At 28.9% G+C, this 24,371-nt stretch overlaps 4 protein-coding genes and 1 long non-coding RNA gene across 7 annotated transcripts in view; 2 read left to right on the top strand and 3 right to left on the bottom strand.

Annotated features, from left to right (window-relative positions):
• LOC119608315 overlaps positions 1-6,435 on the bottom strand; it is a 51,710-nt gene extending 45,275 nt beyond the window's left edge. The window contains exons 1-2 of one of the 2 annotated variants that reach the window (XR_005231809.1): positions 6,123-6,435; positions 5,363-5,616 (exon numbers count right to left, since the gene is read on the bottom strand). This is a non-coding gene — a long non-coding RNA (uncharacterized LOC119608315). Of the gene's footprint in view, positions 1-5,362; positions 5,617-5,981; positions 6,042-6,122 lie in introns of those variants that run through there. The other variant, XR_005231810.1, reaches the window with a different exon arrangement.
• A 1,055-nt stretch (positions 6,436-7,490) lies between these two features.
• LOC119608309 (osteopetrosis-associated transmembrane protein 1) lies at positions 7,491-8,999 on the top strand. Its single transcript, XM_037962682.1, has 4 exons — positions 7,491-7,915; positions 7,982-8,166; positions 8,402-8,579; positions 8,734-8,999. The coding sequence occupies exons 1-4, from the start codon at positions 7,612-7,614 to the stop codon at positions 8,961-8,963; spliced, it is 897 nt and encodes a 298-aa protein (XP_037818610.1). The 5' UTR covers positions 7,491-7,611; the 3' UTR covers positions 8,964-8,999.
• A 3,854-nt stretch (positions 9,000-12,853) lies between these two features.
• On the bottom strand, positions 12,854-16,714 carry LOC119608308 (YTH domain-containing protein 1). 2 transcript variants are annotated; one of them, XM_037962680.1, is made up of 3 exons: positions 16,505-16,714; positions 15,222-16,287; positions 12,854-14,842 (listed from the first exon to the last, which is right to left on the bottom strand). In XM_037962680.1, exons 2-3 carry the CDS (start codon positions 16,105-16,107, stop codon positions 13,542-13,544), a joined length of 2,187 nt encoding a protein of 728 aa, XP_037818608.1. In that variant the 5' UTR covers positions 16,108-16,287; positions 16,505-16,714; the 3' UTR covers positions 12,854-13,541. The 2 variants fall into 2 exon arrangements, with proteins under 2 accessions (XP_037818608.1, XP_037818609.1); XM_037962681.1 differs by having other exon boundaries at positions 15,222-16,290; positions 16,505-16,674.
• Positions 16,715-17,338: 624 nt separating this feature from the next.
• On the top strand, positions 17,339-19,271 carry LOC119608313 (PHD finger protein 7). The gene is made up of 3 exons (XM_037962685.1): positions 17,339-17,836; positions 17,895-18,504; positions 18,564-19,271. The coding sequence occupies exons 1-3, from the start codon at positions 17,702-17,704 to the stop codon at positions 19,136-19,138; spliced, it is 1,320 nt and encodes a 439-aa protein (XP_037818613.1). The 5' UTR covers positions 17,339-17,701; the 3' UTR covers positions 19,139-19,271.
• Positions 19,272-19,400: 129 nt separating this feature from the next.
• LOC119608311 (cell division cycle protein 48 homolog) lies at positions 19,401-21,937 on the bottom strand. Its single transcript, XM_037962684.1, has 3 exons — positions 20,910-21,937; positions 20,009-20,845; positions 19,401-19,947 (listed from the first exon to the last, which is right to left on the bottom strand). The coding sequence occupies exons 1-3, from the start codon at positions 21,793-21,795 to the stop codon at positions 19,448-19,450; spliced, it is 2,223 nt and encodes a 740-aa protein (XP_037818612.1). The 5' UTR covers positions 21,796-21,937; the 3' UTR covers positions 19,401-19,447.
• Between the last annotated feature and the right edge of the window lie 2,434 nt (positions 21,938-24,371).

Below are 24,371 nucleotides of genomic sequence, written 5' to 3'. Positions count from 1 at the left end.
TGTTGTATTAAGTTAGAACTGTGGAACTACAAAATAAGCAATTTAATTAGGAAAAATAATAAAATAATATGAGAAAGGTATTAATGAAATGTATAAAGATTAAGTAGTTGAGAAATTTTAATATTTGAAATACAAAACTTTAATGAATTTAAAAAATTTTAAAAATTCTTAAGAATGTTTGTTAACTTATCTTTATTATTGCATAAATAACTGAATTTTTACTTAAAATCAAAAATATGAAAAACTTACAACAAAATCTTTAGTCAAAAATATAGTTATGGCAAGTAAACCCCGAATTCATTCATTTTAAACTTGTTTCATTTTAAACTTGTTTATATACTCAAGTCTTTTCCAGCTGTTTTTTTTTTTTTTTTGGCTAAACTAATACACAAGACAACAATGCTAAGAACAGACCCAAACCAGCCCACACTTAATGCTAACCTACCTCACTCACTCGCGTGGCCGTCTTTTGAATGAATCGCATAAAACCAGTCACAAAAGTTGTTTATCTGCAAATATTCAGCAACAGTGAGAGAAAAAAAAGCAATTCCTAATAAAAATATCCAACCATTGAACCAGACAGTTGCCAGCATCAAGTACGACAACAACAACAATAACAGTACGACTACTAATCGAACTACTAGCGGGGCTGCTACCAAAAACCCAGTCACCATTAACATTTTCAGGTTTTTGTTATTATTTTTTTTTTGGATTTTTAACTTATATTCTGATATCAAAGATCAATTTCAATGGTACACATATTTTTGAGATTGTTTCTTTTTTTTTGCATTATGAAAATAACTGCTATTTTCAAATACCAAAGCCTGCTTTTTTTTGTGATTTGTTTGAGGCCCAAAATAAACAAACTATATGTGTGCCTGTCTATGGTTGTTAAACAAGTTGGGTTTTAAAACATGTTAACTGTTTTAACATGATTTGGATTTTTTGCATAAAATGTATTACGTGTGTTTTGAATTCAAAACAATTTGATTTGATCAGCAATTTAAGGAGGCGGTTATGAGTGCTACAAAATGTTTCGTTATTAAGAAAAAGACTCCAATAAACTCGCATGACTTCATTCTGTAATTTACTTTTTGTATATTCTGTGGCATTACTATATTTTCGATTCTTTGGAAGTTATTTTAAAGTAGTTACTTTGAAAATAGAAATGTATACGAAAGTTAGAAGAACTTTGCACCACACAGAGAGCAGAACTAAAGGACTAAAAAAGAAGACGATAAATATATCGAATTCGTCCAAATTCCTGACATTTAGTCCCATCACAATGCTTCCACATATAAGGCCTAAATCTTCTAAGATGTTTGAGAACGTAGATTCTCTGGACCGCGTCAGTATGTACGAATTATTCTAGAGTATAATATGAATAAGAGACTTGAAACAGAGGACTGGACAATAGAAGAAAAAGGAAAAGATAAAAATCTTTAATTCTAGAGGTTAAAGGATAACATATGAGTAAAGATGTGGAACAGAGGACTGGATGATAAAAAGATATGGAAAATATAAAAATCTTTGACTTTATACCATTAACTGCATCGTCAAATAGGTACTAAATCATCTTAAGATTTGAAGAACTCTGATCTGATCGCCTAAATAAAGTTGGTAAAGTATGAATCCCTGATGTCATTCGTCATATTTATCGAAGACAATTCTGTCATTCCCCAGCAGTTCAGTCGGACAGTATCGACCAACCTACCACTTAAGGTTACCCTTATCCACCGATTGCCTAGGTAACTAGCTATTTTAACATGTGCTTGTCCTATGAAGACGTCAATGGTCACCCCATAGATTACGTGTCTAGTTTCTCGCTTACAAAGGGGACTCTAAAGTGACGATTATATCCACATTCGTTTACAAAGAGTACTTCCGTGACGTAAGACGAATTAGAGCCAACTAGATGGTTAGACGTTAGTGGAAATCCCTGTCTTTTTCGGATGCATTAACTTTTTGTCGAGCTGCTGGGTCTAACTGAGACTGGGTCTAATTGATACTTATGAACCTCTCTATTTGTCCTCAACTATGGCCTTAGTCGACTTAGGAATTGTAATACCCTAATGGGCTCTGAACTAAATCACATTTCGCAAGAGCTCTAAACCCAGCTTCAATGCTGGAGAACAAAAAGAGAAAAAACCTAGACGAAAAAAGAAGGACTGGACGATAAAAGAAGTCACATACATATGTATGTGTTAGTGGCTGAAGGTAAAGATTTTTGAATATCTCTGAATTCTTTCACACTCTGACATGCTTGATCAAATAATGCCTTAATCGACTAAGTAGTTGAAGAACTTTAATTCTCAGGACCACACCCCTTTTTGAAAGAGTGTGAATAGGGATCCCTCCTTTAATTCTGGTGGGTAAAGATAAGCATCTGAATAAGAGACTTGGAACAAGGACATTGGAACAGCTCACACTTTGACGGCACTTATGCCTTAATTGACTTAGGAGTTGAAAACCTCTGATAGTCTTATATTTATCTAAGTCTATTCTGTCTTTCATGGTAAGCGACTTGTCTCTAAGATTGAAAGATAAGATATGTGAACGAATATAATGATTTCTGAATCAGTTTATATTTCAGATGCCCTCCGAGTTCTTTTACACTCTAAAGGAACCTACGTACCCTTCAATCCGTCAGAAATTAATGAACTCTCATTTTCTTTCTGAGACTTCGGACCATTAGGTTATGAGAATAGATACGAGGAAGAAAAGAAGGTCTGAATTTTGTATTTCAATTAAATGACTTGGATTACCGAATAAGAGACTTGGATCTATAGATTTTTAAAATAGAAATGTCTATAAGAAGAAAATTTCCGGAATTATCAATATGTATCAACTAGTTCTACTAGGAAAATTAAAGAGATGCATATTTCTGAATCAGACCTTTACAGAATTTTTTCCTCTATATCAGGCAAATTTATAATTTTATCTTAGTTTTCTTATAATATCCTCAATATACATAATTTTCTATAAGTTTCTAGTAGTCTCCCTTTTTTCTACTATCGGCATTTTTTCTTATTTCTTTCAAGAAAAAACAACATGTCTTCTTTTTCGCTTTTTTTGTTTCTAGTTCATCCTGTTTTTCCTAGTACATCTTCCTGTCTGCAAGGGGAATATAGGAAAATTAAAAAAAAAAAAAAAAACATTACAATATAGAATCTTTTAGTTACATTTTGAGTTTGCGCATTGCGCACGACAAACAAACAGGAAGCCAAATATTTTCCACAATCTTTACTTTTATTATTACAAAAAAAAATTTACATAATTTTTAAGGCTATGAAAATAGGATTGATTGTGTGGTTATAAGATGCTAACTAAATAGATAAAAAAGGATTATTTGTAATAATAAAAAAAATATTTATAGAAGGAAATTGGAAACACTAACATTATGACTTTATTAGAAAGTTTTTGAAAAAGAGATTATTGAAATAAATATTTATATTGGTTTTAAAATTTATAAAAACTTAAAGAAGTTCAAGTTGTATTTAGAGACTAAATCGGGATTTACTTTTTAAATTCCTCAAAAACTTATGTTACTTTTTTAGACACTCAACGACGTTTCTCATATCTGACTTTGGTCCAATATCTTTTTGACCCAAAGAGCCGTGTAAAGCTGAATAATATTTCTGTATAGAAAATTTTTCATATTGAAAAGTTTTAATAGAAAAGTTTCAATATTTAGCATTGAAAAGCTTTTTATAGAAAATTTTAAATTTTTATTAAAAATTTTCAATATTGAAAAGTTTTTATAGAACATCCTTAATGTTGAAAAGTTTTTATAGAAAATTTTTAATATTAAAGTTTTTATGAATAATTTTCAATATTAGAAAGTTTTTTTTTATAGAAAACAATCAAAATTCAGACATTATCTATTTTAATATAATAAAAAATTTTCAATACAGAATTGTTTTAAAAAAAAAATTTCATTACTGAATATTTTTGTATAAGAAAAGATAATTTTATAGGAAATTTCTAATTTTTAATATTTTTTAGAGAAAAATATATAAAAATGAATAATTTTTTAAAAAATGTTTTCAAATTTGAACGTTTAAGATATTTATGGATATTTTTCAATAATAGAAAGTTTTTTTTTATAGAAAATTTTCAATATTCAAAAGTTTTTTATAAAAAATTTAAAAGAAAATTTTTTAATATTAAACAAATTTTATAGAAAGTTGTATAAAATTGAATAATTTGTATAGAAGAAGTTTAAAATTTATTATTATAATAGAAAAATTAGCAAATTTTCATATTTTTTAACTAAAAATGTTCAAAATTGAATATTTTTTAAAGAGAAATGTTCAAAGTTTCATATTTTTATTGAAAATTTTCAAAATAGTATATGTTCAAAATATATACTTATACTAGCATTGAAAAGCTTTTTATAGGAAATTTTCAATTTTTATTAAAAATTTTCAATATTGAAAAGTTTTTATAGAACATCCTTAATGTTGAAAAGTTTTTATAGAAAATTTTTAATATTAAAGTTTTTATGAATAATTTTCAATATTAGAAAGTTTTTTTTTATAGAAAACAATCAAAATTCAGACATTATCTATTTTAATATAATAAAAACTTTTCAATACAAAATAGTTTTTAAAAAAAAGTTTTCATTAATGAATATTTTTGTATAAGAAAAGATAATTTTATAGGAAATTTATAATTTTTAATATTTTTTAGAGAAAAATTTATCAAAATAAATAATTTTTAACAAAATTTTTCAATTTAAATAAATTTTTTTATTTATTTTTTATTTTTCAAATTTTTACGTTTTTTTATTTTTTCAAATTTGAACGTTTAAGATATTTATGGATATTTTTCAATAATAGAAAGTTTTTTTTTTATAGAAAATTTTCAATATTCAAAAGTTTTTTATAAAAAAATTAAAAGAAATTTTTTTAATATTAAACAAATTTTATAGAAAGTTGTATAAAATTGAATAATTTGTATAGAAGAAGTTTAAAATTTATTATTTTAATAGAAAAATTAGCAAATTTTCATATTTTTTAACCAAAAATGTTCAAAATTGAATATTTTTTAAAGAGAAATGTTAAAAGTTTCATATTTTTAATGAAAATTATCAAAATAGTATACTTTTTTATAAAAATATTTTAAATTTGTTCATGTTTGAAGAAATTTTCATTAATTATAAAATTTTATAGATAATTTCCTTTATTAAATAGTTATAAAAAGGAACTATCTTATTCAAAACCAGATTTTAAGTTTTATTTGTAAAAAAAGTTTAAATAACCCTATTATTAGGCCCATTACTGTATTTAGGCTGTCTACATTTCAAGCATTCAGCATTTAATTTACATAAATTAATAAAAAAGAGATGATATACACTTACCTTTTTTTAAAACCGTGTAGAGATAATTTTTAGAAAATTTTATTTAATCCAGTTTATAATGATTTAAAATTTGAAATCTTAAAGCAATGACTCGTAGTATTTAAGAAAAAAGTATCTTAATTTTAGACAATTTTTTTATACGGGTGTTTTTATTTATTTTCTTATATTATTTGTTCACTATACATGTACCGAAATACAATTATTTTTATATCATATTTTCTTTTCTGTTTTGCAGAAATTCAGAACAACCACCACTATTTTATTGACAAGGATAATAAACACAAAATAAAATAACAACAACCACACGCAATGAAACAACCAAAAACAAGGATGATTTAAAAAAAAAAAAACAGGAAAAAAAACTGAGATGTTACAAAAACAATATAAACAACAACCGAATTTGCAGACAAACGGGAAACAATACAGAGAAAATACAAAAACAACAATAACTAAAAAACAAACGAAAAAAAAGAAATAACTTTGCAAAAGGAGTGGCGCAGCGTCGCCTTTTTATGTTTCTTTTTTTTCTCAAATGAAAATTTTTTCTCTTTAATACTAATAATTTTCACTTAATTAATTTTAGTTTTTTTTAAGAAATTTAATAAATATCAACAATTACCGGCTTTTTTTTATTATTTATTATTGTGTTTTTGTTTATTCATCAAAAATTATTATTTGTTTGTTTGATTATTTTCGTTTTTGGCAAATCACACACACTCACACAAACACTAAAAAAAGGCTGCTCCGTTTTTTTTTTTACCTTTTCACACTTTTCTGTCGCAGCTAAAAAATCCAATTGGATTTTGATTTTTTTTTTTAACAATTTACACACAAATTTGCACTTTTTATATTTACATTAATTAAACTTCGTTTTTATTGAAGTGCAAACAAAAGTATAAACTTTAATTGTTACAACAATTATTTATTGTTTGACAAAAAATTTACATATATTTTTTTCTTGTTGTATATACACAAGTAAAAATATTTAATGTATGTATTATTATTGTTGTAGACAACAACATAATTTATCTTTTATTCTTCAACTATCCGGTATAATCGTCTGCACTCGGCGTTTTAAAAAACAAAACTGAAGCAGAAAATAAAATTATTCTCTGAGTGTGTTTGCAGGCTTCAGGGTTGTTTAATTCAGTAGCAAATGTACTTATGTAAACAGTACATTGACAGACAAAAGATACAGTAAATTATTATAAATTTCAATGAAAAAAAATAACGTTGTTTTGTTAAAATATTCAATTATTTTAGGCAATGTTCTATATTAAAAATATTTATAGAAAATACATATTTCTATACTAATTTTTTTTTATTAATTTTCAATACCTAAAAGTTTTAAAAAAAAATTTTCTAAAATAAAAAATTTTAAAAGAAAATTTTTAACACCGAAAAGTTTTAATAGAAAATTTTTACAATTGAATACTTTTTCTAAAAACTGTTTAATATTAAGGATATTATTATAGAGCGTTTAAATATAAGAGATTTTTTACAATATTTCTAGTATTCAAGATACAATACAGACATTTTCATAATTAAAATTATTTTCTAGAAAATGTTCTATACTGTAACTTATAATATATATATAAATTTCAAAATTAAAGGTCTTTTCACAAAAAATTTTTAATAATAAAAATATACCTATATAAATATGTATGTACTGAATATTTTAATATTGAGCATTCTTCTTTTTTCTACAAAATTGTAATATTGAATGTTTTTATAGAAAATTTTCCTATATACAAATTTCAATACTGAAGTTTTTTTTTCCCAACCTTTCAGAACTATTTATAAAATGTCAAATTTAAATTGTTGATACGTTTTGCCAGCCCTGATATAATAATATTACCTTTATAAAGCAACTGAGTGCCTTTTAAGTATGACTGCAAGATGGAATTCAAATTAACGGTTTTAATATAAATAGTGAAAATATAACCAATTAAAAATTTATTGGTGTTTTTTAAATTTCCTGTTGAAATGATATTTTCCATAAAATTTCACAAATTCAAAAAAAAACTTCTGTTTTTTAATTTGTAAAAATGTACCCATTATTCTTTCTTCATGCTATCAAATCCTAGTGAATATCAAAAACAAAACAGAAGCTGCATTGTTTACATTTTTTATGAAAAAAAGTCATCTATATTTGACTCATTTCATTAGTGCTTTGTTTCTTTTAGTTTATTTTTATCAGAAAGTGCATCAAAAATTAAAAATCTATTATAAATAATAAAAAAATTAACATGTTATTTAAAATAATTACAATATGTTCAATAATATATCTTGCAAATGCAAAAAACCAAACATGTCCAACGTATTTGAGAGAACTGGCCAATCAACAAACCCTTTTCATATACTGCATTACCACAAATTCAGTTCCTGTGACTATGTGCCTCCGATGTAAAAATCATCACGATGGTGTGTTGCAGGCCTATGATCTCTTGTCAGCAAATTGTGAAAATATATATTTCGATAAGGATCGTATTAATTTAGTGGCTTCCACAGAAATGTTGCTAACAGGACTCTGGACAAAAGCGTATTGTGATGGTAAGTTTTGGCTTTTATTTATGGTCAATTTAAATAATGTTTTAATTGCTTTACCTTTCTTTATAGATTGCTTCAACAATAATAATAGCTTTGTATTTTACGAAAAAAATCAAGTGTTTAATGATTGTTTTCAAAAATACAAGAAAAATCCTTGCGAAAAGTGCAAAAGTCAATATATGGATTTAAATACTTTCTATATCAATTTGGATCAACATAATAATGGAGAAGTTTGCTTTGATTTACAAGACTCAGTAAGTGTTTGTTAGAATCGGTAGGAGAATTACACAAATATTTTTTTAAGAAAAGGAAACATTTAACAAACAATTTCTGTTGAAAAAGAATTTTTAGAAATATTTATAAATAACCCATTTTCAAAAATCTTTAAAAACTGTTAATATGAAATATTCTATAAAATGAGATAATATCTTTAGAGTTTTCAGGGAATTCCCCTTATTAATGTTTTTTTTTGTTTTGTACAATTGACAGATGAATCGTACACGTAACATGTGGTCGAAGGAATTGCATTGTTGTCGTCGTGATTATAATGTAACGTTATTTACAATTGCTTTGGGTATTATTTTATCTTTACCGCTGCTGTTTTATTGCTCAACATATTTGATAACCAAGCGGCAGGAACGCAACCATGATGTTTTAAATGACGAAGGTAAGCGAAAGAGAAGAGGAAAGAAAATATCCTATTAAAAGTTCTTTGTGTGTGATAATTTAAAAGAAATCTCTTTTTTGACTCTTTATCACAATTTACCACAATAATTAACATTTGATCACAAAACATTCTCTAATATGAATTTCGATTACAGAACCCATCACATCATTACCGTCCACATCTAACCGAGCTAATAACTTGAACAATATCAATAATCCAACTCCTACAGTAAGCAACAATCATGCCTCTTCTTCATCAGGCAACACAGCAAACTCCTCTTCAATTTCAAAACCCTCGAATAAACACAATTTCAATATTTTAAATGAAGATTCAGAAAGTTCTGATGATGAAATCGCTCTTAAAACTAAAGATAAATTAAAATAATCATTTCACAAATAAATATTTTTTCATAAATTACAATATTTTTATTAATATAAAATTATTTGGCGTTATACATAATTTAAGTTGTATAAATAAATTATATAAAAATTACATCCATTTAAAATCCGCTTCCATCATTTTCCATAATTGGTAGATTTTAATCGTCTGCCGGTTTTTATGTGCAATCAGGAGGTAGAAGAAGTTTCCATTTAAATGGCTTGAGATCTGTAAAGAGATATGTAATAAAAAAAGAAAAACAACTAAAGGTCCTGATGGTCATTGGTCATAGGTCTTAAAGGGTGATAAAAGATTTAATTGGTATGATTTTTTAACAAAAATTGAAAAAGTCCTAGTCAGATGTCCAACAGTTGTATGGGGGATAAAACTGTAAAGTACAATTTATAAAAAAGCAAAGTTGCAAACGTTAAAGACTGAGGAAACAATTGCCGTAAATAGCAATTTGTTATTAGATATTAAGAAATTAGAAATTTATAGTACAAATTATAGGTTTCAGATTTCAGAATAACAATAATTCTCAATAGAAAGAGAATTTATAGAAAATTCTATACACAAAGAGAAATTGCCGTTTATAAAAGTAATAGATTTTAATAGAACTGCAATTTACTACACAAATTTTCTAAAAAAATAGAAATCATCGTATTCTTCTATAGAGAAAATTTATTGTAAATTTTATATACAGAAAAATTATCGTAAATTTTCTATAGAGAAAAGTTATCGCAAATTTTCTATAGAGAAAATTTATCGTAAATTTTCTATAGAGAAAATTTATCGTAAATTTTCTATAGAGAAAATTTATCGTAAATTTTCTATAGAGAAAATTTATCGTAAATTTTCTATAGAGAAAATTTATCGTAAATTTTCTATAGAGAAAATTTATCGTAAATTTTCTATAGAGAAAATTTATCGTAAATTTTCTATAGAGAAAATTTATCGTAAATTTTCTATAGAGAAAATTTATCGTAAATTTTCTATAGAGAAAATTTATCGTAAATTTTCTATAGAGAAAATTTATTGTAAATTTTCTATAGAGAAAATTTATCGTAAATTTTCTATAGAGAAAATTTATCGTAAATTTTCTATAGAGAAAATTTATCGTAAATTTTCTATAGAGAAAATTTATCGTAAATTTTCTATAGAGAAAATTTATCGTAAATTTTCTATAGAGAAAATTTATCGTAAATTTTCTATAGAGAAAATTTATCGTAAATTTTCTATAGAGAAAATTTATCGTAAATTTTCTATAGAGAAAATTTATCGTAAATTTTCTATAGAGAAAATTTATCGTAAATTTTCTATAGAGAAAATTTATTGAAAATTTTCTATAAAGTAAATTTATTACAAAATTTTCTATAAAGAAAATTTATCGTAAATTTTCTGTAGAGAAAATTTATTGAAAATTTTCTATAGAGAAAATTTATTGAACATTTTCTATAGAGAAAATTTATCGGAAATTTTCTATAGAGAAAATTTATGGGAAATTTTCTATAGAGAAAATTTATGGGAAATTTTCTATAGAGAAAATTTATGAGAAATTTTCTATAGAGAAAATTTATGGGAAATTTTCTATAGAGAAAATTTATGGAAAATTTTCTATAGAGAAAATTTATGGGAAATTTTCTATAGAGAAAATTTATCGTAAATTTTCTATAGAGAAAAATTTTCGTAAATTTCTACAGAGAAAATTTATCGTAAATTTTCTATAGAAAAAATTTATCGTAAATTTTCTATAGAGAAAATTTATCGTAAATTTTTTATAGAGAAAATTTATCGTAAATTTTTTATACAGAAAATTCATCGTAAATTTTCTATAGAGAAAATTTATCGTAAATTTTCTATAGAGAAAATATATCGTAAATTTTCTATAAAGAAAATATATCGTAAATTTTCTATAGAGAAAATATATCGTAAATTTTCTATAGAGAAAATTTATTGAAAATTTTCTATAGAATAAATTTATTAAAAATTTTCTATAGAATAAATTTATTAAAAATTTTCTATAAAGAAAATTTGTCGTAAATTTTCTATAGAGAAAATTTATTAAAAATTTTCCATAAAGAAAATTTATCGTAAATTTTAGAGAAAATTCATCGTAAATTTTCTATAGAGAAAATTTATTGTAAAATTTATTGAAAATTTTCTATAGAGAAAATTTATCGTAAATCTTCTATAGAGAAAATGTATCGTAAATTTTCTATACAGAAAATTTGTCCTAAATCTTCTATAGAGAAAATGTATCGTAAATTTTCAATACAGAAAATTTGTCGTAAATTTTCTATAGAGAAAATTTATCGTAAATTTTCTATAGAGAAAATTTATCGGAAATTTTCTATAGAGAAAATTTATCGGAAATTTTCTATAGAGAAAATTTATTGGAAATTTTCTATAGAGAAAATTTATCGGAAATTTTCTATATTTATCGAAATTTATAGAAAAAATTTATCGAAAATTTTATATAAAAAGAAAATTCCCTTTCTTATTGAAGGTTTTCGAGATATTTTCCTTTTTTATTGAATGTTTTCGGTAAATTTTCCATAAGAAAAAAATTTATCGTAAATTTTCTAAAGGAAAGAAAATTTCTAGTAAATTTTCTATAAGAAAGAAAATTTCTCGAAAATTTTCTATAAGAAAGAAAATTCCTCGTAAATTTTTCTATAAGAAAGAACATTTTTCGAAAATTTTCTATCAAAAACAAAATGTATAGAAAATTTTTTTTGGAAAAGAACATTTTTCGAAAATTTTCTATAAAAAGAAAATGTATCGAAAATTTTTTATAAAAAGAACATTTATCGACAATTTTCTATAAATATAATATAAAGCATGATAAAAATATCATGATATAAAGAGAAAATATATTGAAAATCTTCTACAAAGAGAAACAAGAACCTACTTACATACATTGTACGGCACACACACAATAACATATTTTACAATTTCGCCATTTTATAATTGCACGTTTACAGGTGAAAAGTTATTATCAATGGTTAAGTTGGTTGGTTGATTGTTATTGTTTAGTTCTTAATTTGTTTGTTTTTTTTTTACACAAAATTATACTACATAACTGCCTGCGTTTCCCCCTCAAATAGTAGTGAGAAAGAGGAGTAATGAGTCATTGGAATGGAAGACAGCAATCTTGACAGGCTAAGCAAACAAAACTGACTGCATGCTTGGAAGTGTTTTTTCTACTAAAGGTCTGAAAGACAATAATATAATAGTATTAAAATATTAGTTAATAATAAAATGTTAAAACAATTTTTATGTTAAATATAAAATGAGGAGACAAAACAACAACAACAATATAAATTAACAATTGCGTTGTTTTGCTTATGTGAGAGTAATGAAATAAATAATTAAGTTTTTTGTTTGGTAATTATTCATATGAAGGGACTCTAAAGTAAAAGGAATTTACTTGAATCCTTGGGAATTATTGGGGAACACTTGTATTAGCTATTTACGAAAGTCCATTTAAATGTCTATTTAATTGGAAATGCCTTTTTGTAAGTCCGTTTTTTCTTCTTTTTGAAGTGTTTGAAAAGGTTGGTGGTTGGTGGGGAAATTTATATTATTTCCTTTTGACACTATTTTGCACTTTTTATTTTGGTATTTTTTTATTCAATGATTCTTCTATTTAGCACTTGTTTTAATATATTTTTCTATGAAATAGATTTTCATTTCTTTTGTACCAACACTTTTCAGCTTGAATTTAAAACTTTTCATTATTTCATTCTAACGTTTATTTTTTTTCTTGCAATAACCAACAGTTCGTTTGTTTTTCTTTTTTTAAGGTAAGGAGAGTAGTAAACGTCTTTATATTTAAAAAAGATTTTCAACATAAATTTCTTTCTTTTCAGGTCAGTCTTTTGTTTTCAGATTTGTTTCTTTCTTTTTTTTTTGGGATTGATAACTTTGAAACTTAAACAGTGGCTCTCCACCTTAATTTATTGCAATAAAAAAGTTCATTTTTAAATACGTTTTATTTTTCTTTTTATATGTATTTTTTCAATATTTTTCTTTTTGTATGTTTAATTCTTAAAAGTTTTATATATATAATTATGTAGAAGGAGAAAGAAACTAAATTAAGGTTAAATACTAAATATTAAGTTTTTTTTTTTTAATTTTTTAGTTTTTTTCTTTGTTTAAGCATCAAATTCAAATATTTTTCACACTTATTATTTGTTTTTTTTTTTGTAATTTAAAAAATTTTTCTTATCAATTTTGCTGGTAAGGTGTTGTAATATATTTTTAATTAAAACGATTTAAAACACTTTTAAAAAGTTGAGAATACTTTTTCCATTTTTTGTCGAACACCTTTTTAAAATATTTTGAAATAAAAAAAAAAATCACTACGTTGTATGGAGTAGAGTTGAGTGGAGTGGAGGGAGGTGTGTAATGGTTGGTTAATTTTTCTTTTCTTTTTTTGTTAAAAATAAGAGGCATGTTCTTTTTAAGTTATTACACTTGGCGATTTTCAGTGAAAACACAAAAATTGCATACGATTCGATAATTTTATAAAAATTAGAAAAAATTGAAGAGATAGCAATGAAGCGGTAGATGTTTAAACACTTAACGACGATTATCTCGATAATTACGTCCACTATTACGTTCATTACCGCCACGGAAGTGACGATCACGATCGCCACCACCACTACCACTGCCTCCACTACGTGATGAACCGCCCGCACTACCACCACCACGATGATGGTAGTCATTAGCACGACCTGCACGATCACGCGAACGATTCGCATTAGAATTAGAGCTGGAGTTGCTGTTGCGGTTTCCGCGATAGTTGGAGCTGTTGTTGCCACCAAGACCGCCGGCAGCACTGCTGCCGCTACCACCTCCTGCTGCGGAACTGCTACCACCACCATTACCAGCACCACCTGCCATATTGGGTGGAAAGCCGGGTGGCAAAGTGCCGGTGGGTAGACCAGCATGCTTCCAAGCTGCGAAATCTTCGAATGAAGGAGCATTCTTATCATAACCTGGTGGTGGAGGACGCATGGGCTGGGGTGGAGGATAGTCGGGCAATGGAGGACCATCGTAATATCTAGCCGGTGGCGGCAATTGTTCATAAATGGAGCCTGGCAAGCCAGGAGGTGGTACAGCAGTACCGCCCGGCGTTGGAGGTGGTATTTGACCGAATGGTGGTACAAAAGGCAGTGGCGGCAGCTGGCCATGCATGGTACGCATATAGTCGGCCAAGTAGGCCTCGGCCGCAGCTGTTGGTGTCATATACCTTTCCCAAGGAGGTAAAGAAGAATCACCACCACCTGCTCTCGAGCCGCCACCGCCCCCTGGACCACCACGACCAAAGGGTGAACCACCACGTTTATAACTTGAGCCAGGATGACCCATATGCGGTAATTTGTAAGGGCGATGAGGACCGCCATAAGATCTCTTATGACGCATAGGACCACCACCCTCACGACGATCACCGCCACCACCACTACGATAATGATGATTTCCACGGCCACCACCGCCGCCGCCACGTGATGATAGACTTTTTGGTGGTTTATAAATCACTCGTATGCCCTTCTCCCTCATTACTTTTGCAGTTTCCTTTGATTTCCTTAGAATGGGTGTCAATTCGATTTTCTCGTCTTCCGGGAAGAGACGACATAATTCCGCACCCACCTTAGGTTCTATCTCTTGACCATCACGACCAATTTTTACCGGTTTACCTTCGTTCCATGAATTGTACAAATGGGAGGTACAGTTGAACGATAATTCTTTGCGACAAATCCAGTCTATTTCGATAACACCACCCAATGCTTTAGCTGAGATGCTTGGAGGTAAAACCCATGGTGGTTGGGTTAAATCACGACGTGATTGGGCGCTCATGCGGGCAAAGCCAGCGAATTTTCCTAGAAGGAAGAAAAATAGTTTATTAGGAAAACAAAAGGAAAATATTAGAAAAGATTAGAAAATTTTTAATAAATATAATTTTTTTATAAAAACCATATTTAAAAAAATTTATTTTTGTAGAAAATTTTCGATAAAATTAATTTTTATTTAAAATATTTGATAAATTTTCTTTTTATAGAAAATTGTTCAATGATTTTTTTCTTTTTTTATAGAAAATATTCAATAAATGCTGCTTTTTTATAGAATATTTTCAAACAAAACTTTCTATTATAAAATATATGCAATAAATTTTCCTTTGTTAATAGAAACTTTTTAAGCATTTTTTATAGCAATTATTTTAGTTCAATACTATATTTGTTCTTAGTTAATTATACTCACCGCTCTCATTAACGGAATAGATAAGTAAAACATTACGAGCCTCCTTGAAAGCCTGATTCAAATTGGCATCATTTTGCGGTAATGTGGCCCAGACACTTTTACTCTTCGCAATAGCCACATTGTCAGCATTATTCGATTTGATTAGGAAGAAACGTGTATCACGAAATAAATAATTTAATTTTGTTTTATAATCATACGAAGAGACACTTTTACTACCACCGCCGCCTCCACTACTAGAAGAAACAGTTTTCTTCTCGGGTGAAGCACTTTTCGAGGTATTTTTACGACCATTACGTTTTATATTTGCCGCTGAGTCAGAATCTTCTGATTCGGAATCGCTATCAAATGGAGTAGAGTTTTTCGGTTTGGCGGCTTCGTCATCGCTGGCCTCACTTTTGGCACTGCCACTAATATTGGCATTATTAGAGGAAGTATTTTGTGCATTGTCAATAGATTTTTTGCGTGAGGATTTAGACTCACTAGCCGTTGTTTCACTCTTTTTGTTTTCCAGTGAATCAGTTGAAGTATCAGCGGTTTTGCTGGATTCTGATTTTTTCTTTTTAGAAGCAGATGACTTGCCATTAACAGCTGCTGCATTATCCTTGGAACTTGAGCCGGAACGTTTAAGTGCAGACTTCTTGTTGGCGCTGGAGTCCTTCGAAGACTTGTCCGTTTTTTTAGTTTTTCTCTTCTCTTTAGACTTATTCGATTGCGTGGTACTAACCGAACTAATGCTAGGCTGAGAGTCAGAAGACTCTGAACCAGATTCGGAGGCTTCGCTACGAGTGTCAAATGAATCGTCAAAATGCTGCAGTTCCTCAGCAATGTCCGCCTCATTTTCATCTAAACCCAAATGTACAGCATCTAAATCAGCCATGATTTTCATTGATTTCCTTTTTTGCTGCTTTGCTTACAATAATCAATCGGTTATATATACAATTTCACAAACAAAAAAAGATATTGCAAACAACCCGTAAACACAAATGCGGCTTTTCGTCGTCTCTAATGATTTTTTTTTTCCTTTTGTATACAGTATTTTTATTGTTTTTTCTTACTTGTTTTCCTTCTACTTGACATTCATTCATTAAATTTGTATCGGTGTATGGCAGCAGCAAAAACAAGAGTTGTTTGTGTGTATGTGTGTAAAAAGAGAAAACATGTAGTGAGAAGAGTAACACAAAGAAATTTTTTTTCTATTCAGAACATTTTTTTTTGCCGATCGATGGTTGTATGCCGTTGAATGACAAAATTTATTTTCAATTTTTTCCACTTAAAATGCTTACCTTTTGCAAAACTTTTATTTAATTGTTATAGTATAATGCTAGTTGTAACTTTTTAAACTAATTTCAAGTGAAATTATTAAGTTTTTTCAATAAAATTTATTAATTTTCACAGAGCTTACATCTACACAACTTTTTTCTTTTACTATGCGTCAATTTTTCATTTCATTTGACAATGGCGTAAGAAGAGTACAGCTATAGAGCATAATGAACGAAACTTGACGAAGAACTCGTGTACGATGATAGAATGTCAAAGTGTAAATGTTGCCATATTATTGAGTGGTGAAGAGGAAATAAATTGTATAAATTTAGAACTTAATTTAATTAACATTTTATGTAAAGAGCAATTTTTGTACAAATAATAACAAGAAAAGAAACACTGTAATTTTTTTACAACAATAATATAACGCTCTTTTCACACAATTTCTGTGTAAATCCAACACATTTGTAAGAATTTCACTCTCTTTCAAAACTAATATAAACGCATTATAGTCAAGCATTTTATGGTTATTTAATTTTTATTTTCTTAAATTTTAAAAAATATGAACTTCTTGATAATATTTATTTTTAGGTGAAAATTAAGGAACGCTCTATGGCTTTTTTTAAATATTTTTTATAACCCAGAATATTATACAAAATTATCCAATATAAAAATACAAAAACAAGAAGCATTAATGGGCTAAAAAAGCGTCACAGATGGATAAAGATTTGAATAATCACGAGATTTTGTCAAATAATTTTAAGCTTTTCGTTGCATTCTTTAAAATTACGACTTTATGGTAAAACCGGCAAGTGTGGCAAGCCTTTAGATGTTAACTTTAAAATATACAATGATGCCAGAGTAATACTTTATTGATTTCCTTTTCTATCGAAACGTAAACAAACAATTTTATTTTGTTTTATTCAATGAATTAAACAATATAATATCTTATTCTTTTCACTAGTTTGTTTGTAATTTAGAGTTTTTCCAAACTAAAACCTATTTTAATTTAAAGAAACTATAATTGTAGCTCGGCAGCGTAAAAAATCGTATCAAATAAGATGATAGCATGCTTCTTTATAAGAAGTAGACTAACTTTTTATGTAGGAAGTTTGACATGCCTGTAAGAAAACAACAAAAACAGTTGAGGAATTAAGTCCATGGTGAAATAAATTCTTTTGAGCGCCAACTTAAAAATCTAATTGAAAATCTTTGAAGAAATGCTGCGTAATAGTCAAATATCCATGAAAACATGCAGTTTATGCAGAAAATCTTCTGAAGCTGAAGGTATAGCACTGGTTTATTTTGGGGATTGGATGCAAAAGAAAGAAGTTCTTGTACACTATTACTGCTTGGTGGGTAGTTAAAGAGTTCAAAAATTTTATAACTTTAACATTCTATGATACTTTTTAGTTACTATCCACCCATTTACCGCAACGAGGAGAAGATCACAGTGGTATTTTGGGTTTCCTACTGCGTGATGTACGTCAAGAAATTGCCCTAGCTAAGAAACGTAAATGCAAATATTGCTTTGAGTTTAGTGCAACTATACAATGTTGTAAGTGTAAGGAATATTTTCATATAACTTGTGGTCATACCAGTAAATGCCTTTCGGAATTTGTGGGTGAATTTAAATCCTACTGTCATACTTGTCTGCCAAATGATAAATTTCAAATGGAACTATTTGCCCGCCAACCGCCCAAACCTACCGAAATGTGCCTTATTTGTGCTCAGGCAATGGGTGCAAATCTCAGAGGTTGCATTTATGCCAAATGCTGTGGCAATGGTTATGCCCATTCGAAATGTATGAAAATATATGCCCTATCTGCTGGTTATTATCTAACTTGTATTTGGTGTAAAGATAAACGTTTTCGTGAAGACGTTAAGTATCAGGGTGTGTTTGTGCCGGATCGTGAGGCAAATTGGGAAAAGGAAAAGGGAGCTTATGTTGAATTGTATAGAAGTCATAAACGTTGTGATATGGAAGTGTGTAATTGCCCTAAAGGAAGAGATTATATAAATGGTAGTTAAAGAAAATTCTATTTAAAATTGAAATTAAATAATTTGCAATTATTCTTTCAGCAAAAAAATGGCAACTTATAATTTGTAAATTTTGTGGTGCCTTCGGTGCCCATAATCCCGCTTGTATACCCGGCTTTGAGGACTGTAAAGAAAAGGTACAGGAATTTAAATGTGATGTTTGTTCTCTAACAGAACAAACTGTTCATCATAAAACGATGAGTGGCTTAGCTGCACATGATTTATTAGACACCTCGCTGTATGTTAATAAAGAGAGCACGACTGCTGAAGCGGGATCAGCAATAACTACAATAGCACTAAGTCAATCTTTTAGCACAAATAATAACTATAATGACAGCACTGCGTCACAGGACACGATTATTGATGTTAATTTACTAAAGCGCAATAACTTTGTAATAAACAATAGTAAATGTGCTAATGATGGGGCAAATATACAAATTGCTGCTGGTATTTATACCCTAACACAAAGTCCACAAGTTAGCCAACATCTGGGAGAGTCGGAGAAGGCTGCTGTAGAGATGTTACAAGAAGAAACAACAGTAGCAGATAGTGATGATAGTGCTATAGCTGATTTGTTAGTAGAACAGTTTTTAGATATGTTTGAAGCAAAGGATTAAATTTTTTTTTAATTAAAATTTCTTTTTGTAAGTACATAATATATTGTTTAATTTTCTAATAATATGGTATGAACCATACGCAATATTACGGTGCCCAAATTAGACTCCAATGATACTGTAATTCAGTCTATAGAATAGTCTAAAGTCTGGATAGTGTTCAAAATAGAATAGTCTGAAATCTGGACCATAAAACAGTCTTAAATCTTGACTATATAATAATCGTTAGCGATTCCATTAATTATATTCAGACAATAGTGTTAAATTCAAAATAATTAAAATCCATTTATTTAATAACAATAAACCATTTTATTAAAATTTATTCTCAAATTGATAGTACCAATCAATTTGACTCTGAATCAAAGAAGATTTCGATGTTTGCAGAACATTCTCAAAATCTTTCATTACAATTTCGCTACAATTAAAATCACGCTGAAAGGCCTGCATAGCAGCTTCATTGCAAAGATTACAAATATCGGCACCAGAATAATTCTCCGTACGTTTGGCTATAACATCTAAATCAACACAAGGAGAAAATGGCATTTTGAATTTATATAAATCGAGTATAGAACGTCTCGATAGGAAATCAGGAGCTGGTACATGAATTAATTTGTCAAAACGTCCTGGACGCATAAGGGCATCATCGACCATATCAGGACGATTTGTAGCGCCAACGACGAGTATGTGAGCACTTTGACCGGATGCCGCTATAACTCCGTCCATTTCCGTTAAAAGGGTGGAGAGTATGCGTACTTGAACATCGCCAGAATTTGAGCCAGAGGAAGCTAAAGATCTACGGCCTACAAGCGAATCTGAAATGAAAATCAATATTAAAATTTTAAAGTCTGGTGATCGATTATTCATCCCACTTACCAATTTCATCTAAAAATATCAAACAAGGAGAATTTTTTCGTGCCGTTTGGAATATTTTCGCTATAAACTTTTCAGCACAGCCCACATATGGTGAATAGACTTCAGCACCAGAGGTGGCTATAAAAGTCATATTGGCCTCGGTAGCTAAACATTTAGCTATGGTTGTCTTGGCACAACCAGGTGGTCCATATAACAGTACGCCTTTAGGCAAACTTAAACCGAATCTTTTGAAAGACTCTTCTTGTTTTAGACCAGCTAAAACGGAAACTTCCAAAATTTTCTTTAATTCCAACATACCACCTATAGATTCAAATGTTTCTGAGGTTCTAAAGGCTGTTACATCAGTACCCTTTAAGGAAATTGGTTTAGATTTCTTTAAAATGTCAATGATAACCATTTCAAAATCCTCCTTTTCTTCCGTTTTCGTCAATATCGCTTGGACTATATTGCGCACTAGTAACGTTAAGTCTGCTATAACATAACCTTGTGTATGTTTCGCCATTGTTTCCAGAATTGTTTGAGTTATATTAAAGTTAGGTATACTATGTTTTAGTAATTCCTTTAAAATATACTTGCGATGTCCTTCTTGTAAGGAAGCTATTGAAATTTCATGTTCAAATCGGCCGGGACGTCTAACAAGTTCATTGAGATTGTCTGGTTTGGAAGTGGTGGCCAAGCACATTACATTAGTTCGATTCGTAAAAAGAGCATCTACCAGAGATAATAATTGTGCTGAAATACGCATAGAATTTGCTAAAGCATCGGAGCTGTTACCGGCTGTGGAAGTAGACTGGGGACAAAGCAGATGTAGCTCTTCTAGTAGTATAACAGTGGGATCTGCAAAAGATCTCCTTTTATAAAAATTTTCATACATTTTGATAAATTTTTGAAAAAATTTTACCTTTAGCCTTAAATTTATTTTCAAAATCACTTGCAGCTTTAAATATTTTTCTCAATTCAGCTTCTGTTTCTCCTGGATACTGCTTTAGGCAATTTCCAATTTCAATGCGAAAAATATTACAACGATGGTTCTGTAAAAACTCCTCCACTAAAGTAGTTTTGCCACTACCCACTGGACCAATTACGAGAGCATTTAGACTCATGTTCAAATATCTTTTGTGAGAACGTTGCATGCATACAAATTTCATTAAATCCTGCAGTTCTTGTTGAACGTTAGAAAACGGTTCAACATTTAACGGCAGCCGTTCTCTTTTAAAGTTGTTGTAAGTTAAAGAAATATTTTTTATAATTACATTACAAGTATCTGTTATGAAATAAATGCCTTCGTCTTTGTAATCCTCAAGTTCTATGCTAATATAATCTACGCCATTGTCCAGAAGAAATTCGTCCTTGATGGAGCTATCGTGCGTCAAGTGGTATTTTTGTAGCAAAGTTTTAGCCAATTCCAATAAATGCGTTTTAGTTAAAAATCCTGAATTTTTAATAAAATATTCTGGATTTAATTTAATGAAAACACTAACTTGATTAATTTCTTGAGGGTTTTCCAACAAATGGCATTCTTTTAATGTTAATTGTTGATCATCATTGAAATGATAGTTGGTTACATTAGCATCCATATAACAAGCTTCCTCAATGTCTGGTCGAGGAAATATTTGTGCTATTGCATAATTTTGTCTCTCCGATGTGGATTCTTTAAAGTAACATTTGGACCATTGTCCGGGTGTAGCAGTGGCAGGAAATTTATCTTTGGGTATTAAACATTTTTGATAACTTAGATTGTCTATTGTGTTCAAAGGTAAGATGAGCAAGTTTTTATTGAGCAGCATTTTTGTTGTAATACATTATAAAAGTATACAAATAATAAATATAATTTTTTTAATTAATAAATAAACAAAAAAAGTAAAAAATTCAAACAAAACTCAATAAACAGAAAAGAACCACATTTGTTTTGGGATATTTTTGCAAAAAAGTAATGCCAAGTTGGGGAATTTGATAAAGCCAAATTGCCACATTTAAAAAATAAAATTTCCCTTGTTTAAACTTATCTTAAAGTTTTTATTAATTTAAGAATTAAGAAACATTTTACCAAAATCTTCAAAGTTTTCTTTAAAAATTTCCTGATGGATTTGTTAAAATTATGAGAATATATTATGCGTACTAAATGACATCACTTTGAAAATTATGATGGCCATGCCGCCGTTAAAATTTTATAGTCTTGGCGCCATATTATTTAATATAAGCCGCCTACGTTAATGCATGTCAGCGCAGTTCTCTGTCGGCGTCAGAGACTTGCGCCGACTAAGCCTAGCCGCCGAACAAAATGTGAAAGCCGCCGCCGCCGAAAATTTTTCAGCTTAATACGGCTTGAAAATTTCGCCATATTTTGTACAATTTACAGAAAACTTTCGCTAAATTTATGGAATTTTACAATATAAAATTAATTTGTTTTCATTTAAGCAAGTTTTCTTTTATCTAATAATAAGCCGCTCATTGAAATTTGACCGGTGTAGAACTTTGCTCAACGTTCGATGTATATGCTTCGCCTCAGATATTTTCGTGTTTTACGCGCCTAATTCGAGTCGCTGCTTTTACTTCAAACCAGCTTCGTTGACGTCAACGGAGCTACACCTTTTTACATTGCTGGTATGTCATACCGTAAAGGGCTAGGGTATCAAACATGGAATGCCCACAAGAGAGTGGCAATTGTATACCTCCCTAGTCACCTAGGCGGGTGGTGGTCGGTCGGCTAGTGATGACATGGTATATTATCACCTAGAGGCAATGGACGGAAGCTGATTGCCGTATTCAGGGGGTATCCTTGGGATACATACTTATTATTATACCATTGATCTCAGCATAATCACTACCATACACCCATAATAGAGCGCGATGTCTGTCTGGTGTGCCTTTCAGTGAAGCTCTTGTTGTCTCCAAACACTATGGTGGCCGAATATTTACAAAAAACAATTGTTAAGCCGCCTTTTATACAAATTTATAGCTTTGTAGAGAATATTCGGACGTTTAAGAGGTGAAAATTGTACCTATTTTTGGTACTTTTTTATAAAAAATTGTTTTTGGTTTATTAACTTATACATATGAATACATAATAACGGGCTCCCAATACGATGTTGCAACTGGTACTTTTTTGACTTAGAAGTTAGAAACATGTAATTAAGCACATGAGAATCTATAAAAGTGGACTTTTTGGTACTTTTTCGTTCTTCAAAAGGTACTTTTTGAGTTTTCTATTAAATTGAACATAGAAACATGAAATTCTGCACTTAGAGCCTGGAGTAAATGTGAATCTATAAAATGGCACTTTTTGGTACTTTTTCGTTCTTTGTCTGGTACTTTTTGAGCTTGCTACAAAATTTGAACCTCGAAACATGAAATTAAGCACTTAGAGCCTGGAGTAAATGAGAATCTATAAAATGGGAACTTTATCGTACTTCGACTGGTACTTTTTGAGTTTTCCATAAAATTAAACCTAGAAACATAAAAATAAATATGTAGAGCCCGGAGTAAATTATAATCTATAAAAAGGGACTTTTTAGTACTTTTTCGTTCTTCGACTGGTACTTTTTGAATTTTTTATAATATTGAACCTAGAAACATGAAATTAAGAATGTACAGCCCGGATTAAGTGATAACATATAAAAGGGGACTTTTTGGTACTGTTTCGTTCTTCGACTGGTACTTTTTGAATTTTTTATAATATTGAACCTAGAAACATGAAATTAAGAATGTACAGCCCGGATTAAGTGATAACATATAAAAGGGGACTTTTTGGTACTTTTTCGTTCTTCAAAAGGTATTTTTTTAATTTTCTATAATATTGAACCTATAGACATAAAATTAAACCTGTAGGGCATGGAGTAAGTGAGAACATATAAAACGGGACATTTTGGAACTTTTTCGTTCTTCAACTGGTTCTATTTGAATTTTATATTATAATGAACCTAAAAACACAAAACTAAGCAATCAGAGACTTGAGTGAATGAAAATTTAAAATGGAGTATTTATGGTAATTTTTCGTTCTTTAACTGGTACATTTTGAATTTTCTAAAATATTGAATATATAAACATAAACTTAAACACGCAGTATCCTAATTCAACGAAAATTTATCTCGCTTACATCCATTTTGCAAAAAGCTCTCGATATTAATCGAAATCTCTATAGGCCATAATTGACCCTGCCCCCTTCAATAATTGATTTTAACGTATTCTATGTACTTATCAATACCATAATAAAACAATTTTTGTTGGAACGAAAATATGTAATGTAAATATGTATATGAAATCTTCTTCAGAAAATGACTTAAACGCACATAAATGGCTTTTAAATTTCGATGTCTACGAAAAAAATATTTTTAGGAACCGAAACCTACATTTATGAAAAATA

This window comes from Lucilia sericata, unplaced genomic scaffold (genome assembly GCF_015586225.1).
Source record: "Lucilia sericata isolate MDLA Ls3-8-SP2 unplaced genomic scaffold, ASM1558622v1 Contig000820F_arrow, whole genome shotgun sequence".
Lineage (NCBI taxonomy): Eukaryota > Metazoa > Arthropoda > Insecta > Diptera > Calliphoridae > Lucilia > Lucilia sericata.
Note: the sequence above shows the minus strand (reverse complement) of the source record. Positions and strands in the feature narration are given on the sequence as shown.

Excerpts from the sequence above, each read along its gene's own strand:
- LOC119608309 (XM_037962682.1), top strand. The coding sequence starts at position 7,612 with ATGTTATTTAAAATAATTACAATATGTTCAATAATATATCTTGCAAAT. Across the intron at positions 7,916-7,981 it reads GACAAAAGCGTATTGTGATG|ATTGCTTCAACAATAATAAT; the intron begins GTAAGTTTTGGC and ends CTTTCTTTATAG. Across the intron at positions 8,167-8,401 it reads GCTTTGATTTACAAGACTCA|ATGAATCGTACACGTAACAT; the intron begins GTAAGTGTTTGT and ends TACAATTGACAG.
- LOC119608308 (XM_037962680.1), bottom strand. The coding sequence starts at position 16,107 with ATGAAAATCATGGCTGATTTAGATGCTGTACATTTGGGTTTAGATGAA. Across the intron at positions 14,843-15,221 it reads CTATTCCGTTAATGAGAGCG|GAAAATTCGCTGGCTTTGCC; the intron begins GTGAGTATAATT and ends TCTTCCTTCTAG.
- LOC119608313 (XM_037962685.1), top strand. The coding sequence starts at position 17,702 with ATGCTGCGTAATAGTCAAATATCCATGAAAACATGCAGTTTATGCAGA. Across the intron at positions 17,837-17,894 it reads TTGTACACTATTACTGCTTG|TTACTATCCACCCATTTACC; the intron begins GTGGGTAGTTAA and ends GATACTTTTTAG. Across the intron at positions 18,505-18,563 it reads AGGAAGAGATTATATAAATG|CAAAAAAATGGCAACTTATA; the intron begins GTAGTTAAAGAA and ends TTATTCTTTCAG.
- LOC119608311 (XM_037962684.1), bottom strand. The coding sequence starts at position 21,795 with ATGCTGCTCAATAAAAACTTGCTCATCTTACCTTTGAACACAATAGAC. Across the intron at positions 20,846-20,909 it reads AAATAAATTTAAGGCTAAAG|ATCCCACTGTTATACTACTA; the intron begins GTAAAATTTTTT and ends GATCTTTTGCAG. Across the intron at positions 19,948-20,008 it reads GATATTTTTAGATGAAATTG|ATTCGCTTGTAGGCCGTAGA; the intron begins GTAAGTGGGATG and ends TTTTCATTTCAG.